The 14,366-nt window shown below is 46.2% G+C and overlaps 1 protein-coding gene across 1 annotated transcript in view; it reads left to right on the top strand.

Moving 5' to 3' along the window:
- Positions 1-1,032: 1,032 nt before the first annotated feature.
- LOC141082429 (uncharacterized) overlaps positions 1,033-14,366 on the top strand; it is a 31,369-nt gene continuing 18,035 nt past the window's right edge. The window contains exons 1-2 of the mRNA XM_073566372.1: positions 1,033-1,170; positions 11,582-11,672. Coding sequence (XP_073422473.1) covers positions 1,033-1,170; positions 11,582-11,672 — 229 coding nt within the window. The remainder of the gene's footprint in view (positions 1,171-11,581; positions 11,673-14,366) is intronic.

Genomic DNA, 14,366 nt, shown 5'->3' with positions numbered 1-14,366 from the left:
TGTCTGCAACGCTATTTGTTCTTCCTCTGTTGGAAATAAATTCGAGAGGTTGCCATCAAAAATTTTTTTATTGTAAATCAATGAACGGGCAAACAGATGTAAATCCTTAATTGCCAAAAATGCATCAAAGGATGCAGATGGAGAAAATGAAAGGCCCTTCTCCAATAACTTCAAATCAATCACAGTAAATTTATGATCACTAAGGTTAATTACCTTGTTACCATATCTAGTAGATACGGGAGAGCGATCATGACGTCTGTATGGATGAAACGTGCGTTCTCTTTGATTAAGTCTCATCAATCCTGATCCAGTAGTCATAGATGACCCAGATCTTTCTGACATGTCACTTAGAGATGAGACTGACGTTTGAGATGGAGTATGACCTAATTGATGGCCATGTGATGGAAACTTCCTCCATAAATATACTGTATTATTTTCGTAATCTCGACGATCACGGTTAATTTTATTCAACTGTGTAGCCTGTATCTTCTTTACAACAGTTTCCAAAGTCTTATCCATATTACTATGAAAGGTTTTCAATTTTTCAACCGTACCAATAGATTTGAGTTCTTCTTCAAGATTTTGAATAGATCCATCTAATTGAGTAATAATTTTAGTATTATGCTCGCTTAAAAGTTGCATAAGGAGTCTTTCTTCCTACAGCTCCAGGGAACAGCTATGGGAGCATCTTTTGCCCCTGCTTATGCTAACCTGTTCCTGGGGCTGTGGGAGAGAGACCTCTCCCTGCCAGATCAGCAGATGCCGATGTGCCGCGTCCTCTCTTGGACACGGTACATCGATGACATACTGTTGATCTGGCAGGGGTCTAGGGTTGACCTCGAGTCCTTTATGCTATCCTTAAATAATAATGATTTAAATATCTACATTACCTATAAATATGATCCGGTATCAATAGATTTCCTAGATATAGTCTTGAAGAAAGATCATAGGGGTGAGATACAAACGGATATCTTCCGTAAGCCAACTGCTACCAATATGTTACTCCACGCATCATCTTCCCATCCGGGACATATGGTCCAGTCGGTTCCCACCGGACAATTCCTGCGATTACGCAGGTTGTGCTCGACCAATGAAGACTTTTTCAGGCAGGCGGAAGATTTAAAGGAAAGGCTGCTTGAACGAGGTTTCAGTAACCGAATGATCAAAAAGGCATTTAATAGGGCCAGATACTTGTCAAGAGACACACTCCTATATGGTACAAAATCCAGGAAAGAATCGGGTAAAGTGAGGTTTGTTACCAATTATCATTCACACTTCCCGCGTATGCGGAAGATTCTAGCTAAATCCTGGCATATATTGAAGGCTGATCCGGTCTTGTCGAGTCTCCTGCCGGATAGGGCTGCTGTCGCGGCCAGAAGATCAAGGAATTTGCGCGATAAGTTGGTGCAAAGCCACTATCTGGGTGAGCCAATGGTCACCTTCTTAGATCAAATGGCTGGTCGTTGTGGTAGTACTCCGTGTGGTCGCTGCGTCACTTGCCCAAACATTGATCGCACAGAAGTTTTTGTTACCCAAAATGGATCCCGGGAGTTTAAAATAAAAAAATATATCACATGTACTAGTAAAAATGTAGTATATTATGCTGTCTGCCCATGTAATATGATCTACGTGGGTATGACTACTAGACAGCTAAAGGTTAGAGTGCGGGAACATGTTTTGGGCATAGAGGCTGCAGCGACCGCGGAGGATATAACATCATTAAAGACCATTCCACGCCATTTTCGGAGATACCATGGCTGCGATGGCAGCCTCCTTAGGGTGAGGGGTATCGACATAGTTGAGACAGGGATCCGTGGGGGTGGGATTTCCAAGAAGATGGCCCAACTTGAGTCCAGATGGATATGGACAATTGGATCAGTCCATCCATCTGGACTCAATGAAAACATCAGTTATGCCCCATTCCTATGAATACTGCTCTGTGGGTAAACATCGCCTATGATTTGTGATATCACTCTTTTAATTTTTCCTTTAATGTTTTATTTTATTACTTTAGTGTTGGGATCTATAAGGATGGACAAAGTGAACCATATATCTATGGACATCATATATATTCTAGCCCCTTGTGGGTGAATAATTGTTGCCAAGAAATGAAGAAGTCAGCAAGGATCATGATGTTTATATTATATATATCCTTAGTCTAATAATGATATGCAAGGATTATTGTTGATGGTGTAATAATTGTTATATCTTATAGAAAAAATATATATGGTAGTGTCCTTATAGATGGTTGCTGATCCTGTGTATAATTGGTAGTATGTGTATATTACAATAAATGTGTTCTTTGTATGTTTTCCGTGTAGCTATGGGTCGGTGCCAGCGGCCCTGTACGCGCCTGTCCCCTTGTCACCGCTGCCCCTGTCCACATGTGGCGTCTCTACATGGTGGGGTTGGCCCGCCCCGGCCACTCCCACTGTGTGACGCCGATGCTGACCGGTGTTGTGGTTGCCTCGGTGACAGAGCGCGTCACTTCCGGGCCGCGGACATGACTTCCGGTAACGCCGATTTCACGGCGTCCGGGTACACTATTTAAGGACGCCGGTGTACATACCGGCTAGGCCCCTTGAAAAAGGCGGGTCCGAAACGCACGTCGGGGCGGACGCGCTACCCAGGCACCTGTGCACCTCCAGACCACCACTGCCGGTAATAATTAGTTTAGTAAGGACGTTAATCTACATATGTAGCGGCCATTGCTGGTAATGGCCATTATGGTGTGATGTGATTTTTTGTACATAGCGGCTGTTGCCGGTGATAATCACTATGGTATGTTTAGTGGCCACTTGCTGGCGGTATTGTAGATAACATTATGGGTGATTAGCCAGGATAAGTGGCTACATTTAGGTACCACACCATATAAGATCTATTATTATAAGTGATTACGTCCATTATATATAACGGTTAGCTTCTCGGCGGTGGAGGCATGATATAATAGTCATCTATAATATGAATTTTCTAAATTAGCTGTAGGATATGAGGACATAATATTGTAGTGTCCACTTTGAGATTGATGTACTATTTTTCAGCAAAACTGTCAATTTTTGATAGTCATATAATTGGAGGTGTTTAGGTTACACCTTCAGGTGCTGGTTATGTGCGTCTTTTTAGATGTGTAATCACAATATACATATGTGTATGTTTACTTCCCCTTAATCCCCTAATTGGTGATATGTAATATTTTATCTATGGTTCTAAACAATAAAGTTTCTCTTTATATTAGTAAAAAAAGCCTTTTAATCATCGTTTTCTTTCGTTGGATATGCAGATCCTCTGGGGCTGGTGGTGTGTTGCAGCTTAGATGGTATAGCTCCCCACAGGTGAAGCTGTAGCCCCAGGGCAGTGTAGATGTGATGACACTTAGATGGTGTAGTGTCTGGCGCAGGGGATGTAGCAGTGCCAGGCAGGCGGACGCAGGAAGGAATGGAGGACACCAGGGAATGTAGTTCCAAAGCTTTTCTCACAGTCTGTAGTGCCTGCTTCCGTACCATGTCCTCCGGGTCAGAGACTCAATCAACCCCCCCCCCCCCCCGGGCAAGTTAGCACTCTCCTCTCTAGCACTCCGCCAACATGTACCTTCCTGAACGACTCCTCTATAGCGCCTTAAAGTGTGAAGATCTCCTAGTACCGTGTTACACTGGAGTTCTTCCTGACTGATGTTCCCAAGAACTCTACTTGTACGGCAGACAGCTGTAGCCTGCTTCGCGGACTCCCTTCTCCTGAGTCCCGGCTCTCTATACAGTCGCTGTTGTGCCCCAAGTCTTAGATGGGAGTAGTGCATTTACAGCCAGCTACTCCACCGGTGTCTGCTGCAGTACCATAAGTGTCCATACAACCTCGGGGTCCGGGCCCCAGCCTTGCGCTGAGAACCTGTAGGCAGGGTTCCTCTTCCAACCCACTTCTCTCTGTTCTCTATACTCCTTCGTTCTGTACTAATCTCTCTCTTATGGAAGCTTAGGGTTTAGTTCACGTCTTTCTCCTCCTTTCCTTTCCCGTGCCAGCTGGCTCAGGTCACTGAGGCAGCTGCAGCACTCCTTCCTCCATCCCTTCTTCCAGGGATCCTCACTCCTCTCAGAGTGACCTCCTACTCCGCCGACCTTCTGTCTGACTGACCTCGGACTGCTCTGTAATCCTACACTTTCCCACTCTTTTTATGTATCTTAACTCCACCCACCTCCCAGCACGTCCAGTGTTCCAAGCAGGGAACCACCAAAGGTGCTCTGCTACTCTCTTAGTACAAAGCCGCTTGTGGTTGTGCAGAACTACCTTGTTGTGTGGGGTGCAGGTGTTGGAGTATGGAAAGGAGTTCCCACCTTACCTGGGTGGTGGGGCACCACACATCATGAAGAGAGAGAGGAGGTGCAGTACCTCTGTGGCGACTGAGCCTCAGGGGCGCCACAACTATAAAGCCTGGGAATCATTATACAGCTGTACAGGGGACTAGTGAAGGCTCTTTAGCCCTTTCCTCAGACTGTAGCTCCTGGGCACAGGCCCTCCTGTCCCTTCACTATAAAGCCTGGGCCTCATTATACAGCTGTACAGGGGTCTAGTGAAGGCTTTTTAGCCCTTTCCTCAGACTGTAGCTCCTGGGAACAGTCCCTCACTCCTGTCCCTTCACTATAAAGCCTGGGCCTCATTATACAGCTGTACAGGGGTCTAGTGAAGGCTCTTTAGCCCTTTCCTCAGACTGTAGCTCCTGGGATCAGGCCCTCACTCCTGTCCCTTCACTATAAAGCCTGGGCCTCATTATACAGCTGTACAGGGGTCTAGTGAAGGCTTTTTAGCCCTTTCCTCAGACTGTAGCTCCTGGGAGCAGGCCCTCACTCCTGTCCCTTCACTATAAAGCATGGGCCTCATTATACAGCTGTACAGGGGTCTAGTGAAGGCTCTTTAGCCCTTTCCTCAGACTGTAGCTCCTGGGATCAGGCCCTCACTCCTGTCCCGTCACTATAAAGCCTGGGCCTCATTATACAGCTGTACAGGGGTCTAGTGAAGGCTCTTTAGCCCTTTCCTCAGACTGTAGCTCCTGGGATCAGGCCCTCACTCCTGTCCCTTCACTATAAAGCATGGGCCTCATTATACAGCTGTACAGGGGTCTAGTGAAGGCTCTTTAGCCCTTTCCTCAGACTGTAGCTCCTGGGAGCAGGCCCTCACTCCTGTCCCTTCACTATAAAGCCTGGGCCTCATTATACAGCTGTACAGGGGTCTAGTGAAGGCTTTTTAGCCCTTTCCTCAGACTGTAGCTCCTGGGAACAGACCCTCACTCCTGTCCCTTCACTATAAAGCCTGGGCCTCATTATACAGCTGTACAGGGATCTAGTGAAGGCTTTTTAGACCTTTCATCAGACTGTAGCTCCTGGGAGCAGGCCCTCACTCCTGTCCCTTCACTATAAAGCCTGGGCCTCATTATACAGCTGTACAGGGATCTAGTGAAGGCTTTTTAGCCCTTTCCTCAGACTGTAGCTCCTGGGAACAGACCCTCACTCCTGTCCCTTCACTATAAAGCCTGGGCCTCATTATACAGCTGTACAGGGATCTAGTGAAGGCTTTTTAGCCCTTTCCTCAGACTGTAGCTCCTGGGATCAGGCCCTCACTCCTGTCCCTTCACTATAAAGCCTGGGCCTCATTATACAGCTGTACAGGGATCTAGTGAAGGCTTTTTAGACCTTTCATCAGACTTTAGCTCCTGGGAACAGGCCCTCACTCCTGTCCCTTCACTATAAAGCCTGGGCCTCATTATACAGCTGTACAGGGGTCTAGTGAAGGCTTTTTAGCCCTTTCCTCAGACTGTAGCTCCTGGTCACCATGTGATCTCACCATAACCCTAACAAGCTAATTAAGGTGTGAAATCTTGGTCAAAATTATCTCAGTACACAAATCTCCAAGGATGCCCAAAGTTTTGCATGCCCTTTCTCCTTTTTGCAATTATGAAATTGTAATAAATGTGTGTCTCTCTTATATATATATATATATATATATATTTTTTTTTTTTTTTATTATTATTTTAGTCTAACATACAAAGGCCATGTGTCATCTTAGAGGTTCGGCCTTTTAGAGATCATTTCATCTTCATCTTACTGCTGCTCACAATAACGGTCATTTTGACCCGGGGCGCCCACACTTTTACATGCCGCTGTCAATGCTTCATCCCGCTGGTGCTCAATATTTAATAGGGTCTTGCTATTAAACTTAATGAAAAGTTTGGTGAATTTCTTTGAGCTGTTATTACTAGAGATGAGCGAATATCGTCGGAGAAGTTGTTATTGGCTAATATCACTTACCGAATAGTTGCATCGGGACCCCGGATCCCTGGAGCGCTCCCGATAATCAGCTGCATGTGTCGCCCTCTATGCAGGTGCTGTGACTATCACACAGCGCGACACACGCAGCTGATTATCGGGAGCGCTCCAGCACACTGAGTCCTGCACACACTGAGGCCCCTGATCATGTGACCCCTGACTCCTCCCCTCCTGTGACCTCATCACAGGTCCTGTGCACAGAGCAGTCATATATGAGGCAGACACTCCTGGACCTTCTGCTTTCTGGGCCGGTTCCTCCTGTGAGTCCTATTAACCCTTTCGCTCCCTGTATTCTCCTTTCTGACAGGACAATATCTGAATTCGGATAGTGTGACAGGAATTTAAGCAATGTGGAAGGAAAAAATGACAATTTTACTTTTTTCCTCACAAAAATGTGACTTTAGCCCAAAATTGGCAGCGTAACAAATCCTTATTTCCCCCACTGTAGTTTGTAGACTCCATATACAGATCCCTTAAGTGTGAAAAGAGCTGAATTCCCCACTTAAGTTATTGCATTTTGGAAATTGCCCCCACTGGGAATTTATCTCCAGGTAAAGGCACAATTGTGTCTCCATGGGGGTTGTGCTCACAGCCCAACATCGTGCGGCCCTACAAAGAAATGCCACCCCGCACCATTACTGACCACTGCCAAACCGGTCATGCTGAAGGATGTTGCAGGCAGCAGATTGCTCTCCACGGCGTCTCCAGACTCTGTCACGTCTGTCACATGTGCTCAGTGTGAACCTGCTTCCATCTGTGAAGAGCACAGGGCGCCAGTGGTGAATTTGCCAATCCTGGTGTTCTGTGACAAATGCCAAGTGTCCTGTACGGTGTTGGGCTGTGAGCACAACCCCCATCTGTGGACGTCGGGCCCTCAGACCATCCTCATGGAGTCAGTTTGTAACTGTTTGTGCAGACACATGCACATTTGTGGCCTGCTGAAGATCATTTTGCAGGGCTCTGGCAGTGCTCCTCCTGTTCCTCCTTGCATAAAGGTGGAGGTAGTGGTCCTTGCTGCTGGGTTGTTGCCCTCATACGGCCCCCTCCACATCTCCTGGTGTACCGGCCTGTCGCCTGGTAGCACCTCCAGCCTCTGGACACTACACTGACTGACACAGAAAACTTGCTTGCCACAGCTCGCATTGATGTGCCATCCTGGATGAGCTGCACTACCTGAGCCACTTGTGTGGGTTGTAGAGTCCGTCTCATGTTACCACAAGTGTGAAAGCACAGCCAACATTCAAAAGTGACCAAAACATCAGCCAGACACATTGGTACTGAGATGTGGTCTGTGGTCCCCACCTGCTGAACCACTCCTTTATTGAGGGTGTCTTGATAATTGCCAATAATTTCCATCTGTTGTCTATTCCATTTGCACAACAGCATGTGAAATTGATTGTCAGTCAGTGTTGCTTCCTAAGTGGACAGTTTGATTTCACAGAAGTTTGATTTACTTGGAGTTATATTCTGTTGTTTAAGTGTTCCCTTTATTTTTTTGAACAGTGTATATAGATAGATAGTTTTTTTTTACGTTGGATGGTCCAATTCCAGCTATTGCTGTGTGATCTGTGATTTCTATCTACTCCACTGTGTACAGGATAATAGAGTATAATAAAGTAGTTATGGACGTGACGTAACTAACATTGTGCAGTGACTCTGCTTTCCATATAGTGACGGATATTTCTTGTTGCTGAAACTGTGATATTTTTTCCACTTTAAGCCTTTTTAAACCCCTCTGATCAGTGCGATCACACAACATACAAGCCTCTGATGGCTCCGGTGATGCCCTGTACTACTGTAGTGCCGTGTATCATCACTGCCTGTCAGTGTAATACTAACGGCCCCACACACATGAGACCAGAGGTTGCTGAGCGGACATTTGTCAGACGGCGATCTCTCCCGACTCCCCCATACACACAAATATTCCAGCTTTCCTGTGGTCTGTATGAGAGAGTCGCCTCCAGACTCCTCTAGAGGAGGATTATCTACAGGAAGAACAAACGGATTATCCTCTGAAATTCAGGATGCCAGATCCTTCTCTGCCCTGACATCATCTGTCGGGAGGCCCCCAAATACATTATATGGTCGGCCAAACCCCCCCGAAATCAGTGCTTTCATGGAACTTTAGTCTAATGTGTATGGAGGCGTTATAAGGTAACTTATTGGACGCTGCCTCTGGCCCGGCCTAATAGACCTTCATACATTGCAGCCCAGACACCATTATTAGGCATGTAAGTATCGGAGTCACTAGGCCGCCCCATACTATCGAGTACTTGGAGGTGGGGGGCCTTCAGCCAAACTCTGTCACACCTTCTTAGATGTCATGTTTGCTTTTCACAGCAGCAAGTGGTTAAACTGTCAGGGTTTTTGTTGAAGCCTCATCTGTGCCGTCCCTGCGGTGTACATCTATGTTCTGGGGCACAAAAGAGTTAATTTGTAAAAAAAAAATGTTTCACCTGTTAAAATATAATAAAATGTGTCTTCTGCTTTTTTATGTTTTTCTTTTTCTTTTTACAAGAATTGTTGGAGCCAATTTTCTTGAGAAACATTTTAATATCGGCTTTTTCTGGAGTTTTTCTTGTAATATAGGAAAGCCTAAGGCCAGAAATAATCCCCATAAATCACTGTACATGGAGACATTGGGATCAGATCATTTCTGTCCGTTGTGTTTGTGGAAACAAAAAATCTTTTATAAAAGCCTCAAACTTCTGTGTGTGACTCAGAGCTGAGATCTAACGTGAGAGAAGATTCCAGTGCGGGGAAGACGGGAAACCTTCATATAGACGGCCGGTGGGGATGGAGGCAGTGACCGACTCTGGCCAAATCTGTCTCTAGAGCCGTAGTAGAAGATGAAGATGTCGTCCTCATCATGAAGGAGTTATTTCTCATGTCGCATGTAATGAATATCTCCTGCAGTATTGCTAATGCCGATTCCAGTGTCGGTAATGAGACGAGAATTAGCGTTATGGAAGATGAGTCTATGAGGAACGTGTTCAGCTGCCGACTCCGAGGAGGAAACTGCTTGTTGTCTGTGGCCTAAATATATAGGTTTTATTAGTAGATGTCAGGGAAGAAAACTAAACCCTGTAAAATAATAAATCTCCTCATATGTTTCCCTTATTATCTCCAGTAATTGTATTATTACACAGGATTCTTATGATGTTACATCGGATCATCTTCTCATTCAGGTCTCTACAATATCGGATCCTCTCAGAGAAGATCTTCTACAAAAGAGAATTTTCCTGATTTACCCATCAAGGATGGATATGGACAGAGACAAGATGGCGGAGAGGATATTACACCTCACCCTAGAGATCCTCTTCCGTCTCACTGGAGAGGTGAGAGATTCTGATGACGTCACATTACATCATTCTTATCTATGGGAATAACAGATGGACAGAACTGGAGAGGTGAGGACTCTGGAAATGTCTGTAGTGAGATTTATTAATGTGTCTCTCCATAACCAGGATTACACAGTGGTGAAGAAGACCTCTAGTGATCGCTGTCAGGACCCTGTGTCTGAGGGATGGGGAAGACCCCTGAGCCCAATCACGGGGCCTCCACCTCACCCCCTGATCCATGAGGACATCAATGACCAGAAGATCCTGGAACTCATCTACAAGATGATTGAGCTGCTGACTGGAGAGGTGACACTGCTGGGAATGCTGGGACATTATACAGTAACACTATGAAGGGATCGGGGGGATGACGGTATCATTGTATGTGTCAGGTTCCTATAAGGTGTCAGGATGTCGCTGTCTATTTCTCCATGGAGGAGTGGGAGTATGTAGAAGGACACAGAGATCTGTACAAGAACGTCATAATGGAGGTTCCCCAGCCCCTCACATCACCAGGTAATAGACAGGACTAAATAAACACGGCCTATAATTATCTGTATGTAGAGAATGAATTCAGTCCCTGTATGTGTTTCCTCCAGATCTATCCAGTAAGAGGACAACACCAGAGAGATGTCCCCGTCCTCTTCTTCCACAGGACTGTAAACAAGAAGATCCCAGTGCTCCTCAGGATCATCAGGTAGATGGAGAGAAGGTGTCAGGAGATCTCCCCTATGATGTGCAGACGGCTGTGAAGGTCTTGTGCTCAGTGTTGTTTTATCCACCAGTATTATATGTTTTATACTTGTGGGTCACCCTGCCAGGGCAGTGGGGTACTCAGTACCGGGCTGGTCTCTCAAAGGGGAATGTCACAGCAGCGGTGACCCGGTCCGTGTCCCTGGGCGCCCATGTAGAAGGGGTTAAGTGATGGAATAAAGTTTATGAGTGAATGATTCGTGATGCCACCTGTGGTGTTCGGCAATGAAGATGTTAAGCCGACGCTGCAGACAGTTCCTCTGGGACAGATGGTGTGCTGCAGCAATGATGTTGTGGCCCTCCACAGGTAGGGCAGTAATCCCAGGGCAGTGAGGATAGGTATTGAGGAAGAGGATGCAGTGTCTGGCACAGGGATGAAGCAGTGCTGACGGAGTTGCAGGAAGAAGGGAAGGACACACCAGGGTGCAGTTTCTTTACCTTTACTTTGCTTCGCAAATGCAGTCCAGGGTCCAGATTACAGATGGCACAGGAGCTGGCTAGCCTGGGAGCAACTTAGGAATCTCTCTATGCAGATGGGTTGTGTAGTCTCCTTCCTAGCACTTATTTTTAGGTACTTGCAGCACTGTGTTACACCGAAGTTCCACTTGCTTATTCTCTTTAGAACTCCCTCGTATGGCAGACAGCTGTAGCCTTCCTCTTCTGGCTCACATGTCGCTGTTGTGCCTCCGAGTCTTATGTGGGAATAGAGCATTTACAGCTTCCTATTCCTCCGGTTTCTGTTGCAGGACCATCAGTGTCTGTACAGCCTTGGAGACCGGGCTTCAGACCATGCGCTATAGCTGGGAATGAGCCTGAACTCTCTGCTCAATCCCCCAGCTCTTCTCCTCCATGTCCACACACGTTGCCCTCCTCACAAGAACTCCCTAATTTTCCTTCCTGGCCCCCAGAGAGTAGCTCCTCCCCCAGTTTTGGTTCAGAGCTCCCTCTGCTGGCCTGGAATGGAAACTGTGTTGTGTGTTGTGGTTAACTGCTAGAGAGATCCTTTATTGCTTCCAAGCATGACATCACACTCCCTAGGAGGAAGGCAATGCCACTGTGGCGACCATACTCCTGGGGGCGCCACATTTGTGTAATGAGAACGGTGGAGATGGCAGGATTAGAGCTGATCATAGATGGGACTTCTCCATCTGTCTGTGACTTTTACAATATTTGTTTCAGGGTGAAGATCTGACCCATATTAATACTACAGAGACATATGTGAGGGGTGATGAGTGGTGTAAAGAGGAGATTTCCACATATGACTACCCAGGTGAGTAGTAACCACTGAATGCAGAGAAGTCACAGATTCCTCTCAGTCACCGGCTGTGGCTGCTTTATCGGTGATGTAGTCCGGCCATATTACCATGATCACCATTTTGCCTCTAGACCACAACATTCTTCTCCACCCAAAACTGTTCAAATGACTTTGGGCATTGAAAGCCCTTTTCTATAGAACTTACAACCAATTACATTGTTTCTGATCCTAAGGAATTCAGATTACTGCACAATCTCTCCTGAAATGGGGAGCAATATTATTTTCTCTAATCTTCTGGTCAGGATCCATAGTAGCTCCAATGGTCCACCATAAATGAATGCAACTCTGGTTTACTGTTGTTTAATCTGTATTTGTAGTTTTCAGTTAATGAGATTCTCGTGCTCTGGGGCGGGGCTGTGGGCGGGGCTTTATGTGGTGCTCTGATTACATATTCATCTGTATTGGCTTATGACAGGTCCCTGATCCCTCACTGACCTGCCCCCCATTATTACATAATGCATATAATAGCGTTGATGTTATTGTTGATAATGCCTATAATATTGTGGGGGAAATCTACTGTTTGGGCACATGGCAGGGCTCGGAAGGGAAGGCAAAATGTGCTGGAATAATTAGCGGTGGCCATGTCGCTTTTGGAGAGCCCCTCATGTGCCTAAACAGTGGAAACCCCCAACAAGTGACCCCATTTTGGAAACTAGACCCCCTTAGGGAACTTATCCAGATGTGTATTGAGCACTTTGAACCCACAGGTGCTTCACAGAAGTTTATAACGTAGAACCGTGGAAATAAAAAAAAGCAACACAGTGCGTTTTTGTGTGCTCGGCGCAGAGCCAAAAGGGCACAATCGCCGGCAAAATCATATCTGCACATGGACAGCGTACCCAACGCTAAATGTAGGGTACGCTAGTTGCATGCAGCATCATGCGCCCATAGGAGGAGCTGACCGGAGGAGGCGCGGCCAGGGGAGGAGCTTAGCGGCAGCCCTGCTCTGCGCCTCAGAACGCTAGTCTGAAAGTAGCCTAAGACGCACCCCAAATTTTCAAAAGGAAAATAGGGGAAAAAATGTGCCAAATGGGGGTCCGACTTACAGTCCGAATTCAGCTTACCTGGGGAATCAGTACAGGTGCAAGAGTGGTCACAGCGCTCTGTGCTGGGGCGGTGGCGCTCTTTGCTGCGTAGGGGGCACCTCTGCCATTTTGTCAAAGCTGGAGGCTCCTGAAGCTCCATTGCTGCTGTGCGGTGGCCTCCGGGAAAATAGCAGCTGTATGCGGTGGCCTCTGGAAAAATAGCAGCTGGGGGCGGTGCATGCTCAGTTTCAGATCTCGGCAACAAGATCTCGGGACAAGATCTGAATCTGAGCATGCGCCGCCTACAGTGGCCATTTTTCCCGAGACCATTGCATTACAGCAATGGAACTGCGGGGGTCTTCAGGCTTTGACAAGATGCCGGCGGAGCCCTCCATGCAGCATTTGTAAGTATATTCCTACTATAAGACGCACCCACATTTGCCCCAAAAAATTTTTGGGAAAAAGTGCGTCTTATTGTCTGAAAAATATGGTATATTTTTACCACTAAAATGTTGTTTTAACCCCAGATTTTACATTGGAAAATAGGTAGATAGGTAAATGGTCACTACACCCATAGATGAATTCACAGAAGGTGTAATTTCCAATTCCCAGAGGGGTGTCATTTCCAAAATGGGGTCACTTCAGGGGGATTCTGCTGTTGTGGGACTTTGGAGAGCCACTAAGTGCCAGAACAACAGAATCCCCCCCTGAAGTGACCCCTTTTTGGAAATGACACCCCTCTGGGAATTCATCTATGGATATAGTGACCATTTTCCCTACATGGATGATTTCCAGAAACTCATAGTAGAAGTTTCACAGCAAAAATGTCATTGTAGTGCCCAATATATTGTGCCCAGCTTGTGTCTCTGGAGACCTCCCCCCACCTACCCCCGGAAATTGTTAAGTCAGCTCTACTCAAATGTGTCTGTCACGAAATAATCCAAATGCTTGAATGTCAAAACAGTTCAAAAACGTGGTTCTGTGTGGAAGATTGTAAAGCCGTCATGGAGGCATAAGGCTGGCAATGATGGGCATTGTGGGTAATAATAGTGGGTGTTACAGAACCCCCCAGCACACCGAATAGGAGATGTATGCCCTTAAAGCAGCAACCAACTGGCTGTGACCCCCGGGGCAGAGGTAAACAAGACATCCCACTTCTGACCTCCCCCACCTTTGTAAATCCCACGGCTATTGTAATGTACGTCTGGCGTCTTAATTGGAGCCTGTTATCTACTGGCACGACACACATTGGTTGTCCTGCCCTCTGTATGTATACAGTGCCTACAAGTAGTATTCAACCCCCTGCAGATTTAGAAGGTTTACACATTCGGAATTAACTTGGCATTGTGACATTTGGACTGTAGATCAGCCTGGAAATGTGAAATGCACTGCAGCAAAAAAGAATGTTATTTCTTTGTTTCATTTTTTTTTAAATTGTGAAAAGTTTATTCAGAGGGTCATTTATTATTCAACCCCTCAAACCACCAGAATTCTGTTTGGTTCCCCTAAAGTATTAAGAAGTATTTCAGGCACAAAGAACAATGAGCTTCACATGTTTGGATTAATTATCTCTTTTTCCAGCCTTTTCTGACTATTTAAGACCCTCCCCAAACTTGTGAACAGC

This window comes from Dendrobates tinctorius, unplaced genomic scaffold (assembly GCF_039654945.1).
Source record: "Dendrobates tinctorius isolate UK_male_01 unplaced genomic scaffold, ASM3965494v1 ptg000017l, whole genome shotgun sequence".
Taxonomy (NCBI): domain Eukaryota; kingdom Metazoa; phylum Chordata; class Amphibia; order Anura; family Dendrobatidae; genus Dendrobates; species Dendrobates tinctorius.
Note: the sequence above shows the minus strand (reverse complement) of the source record. Positions and strands in the feature narration are given on the sequence as shown.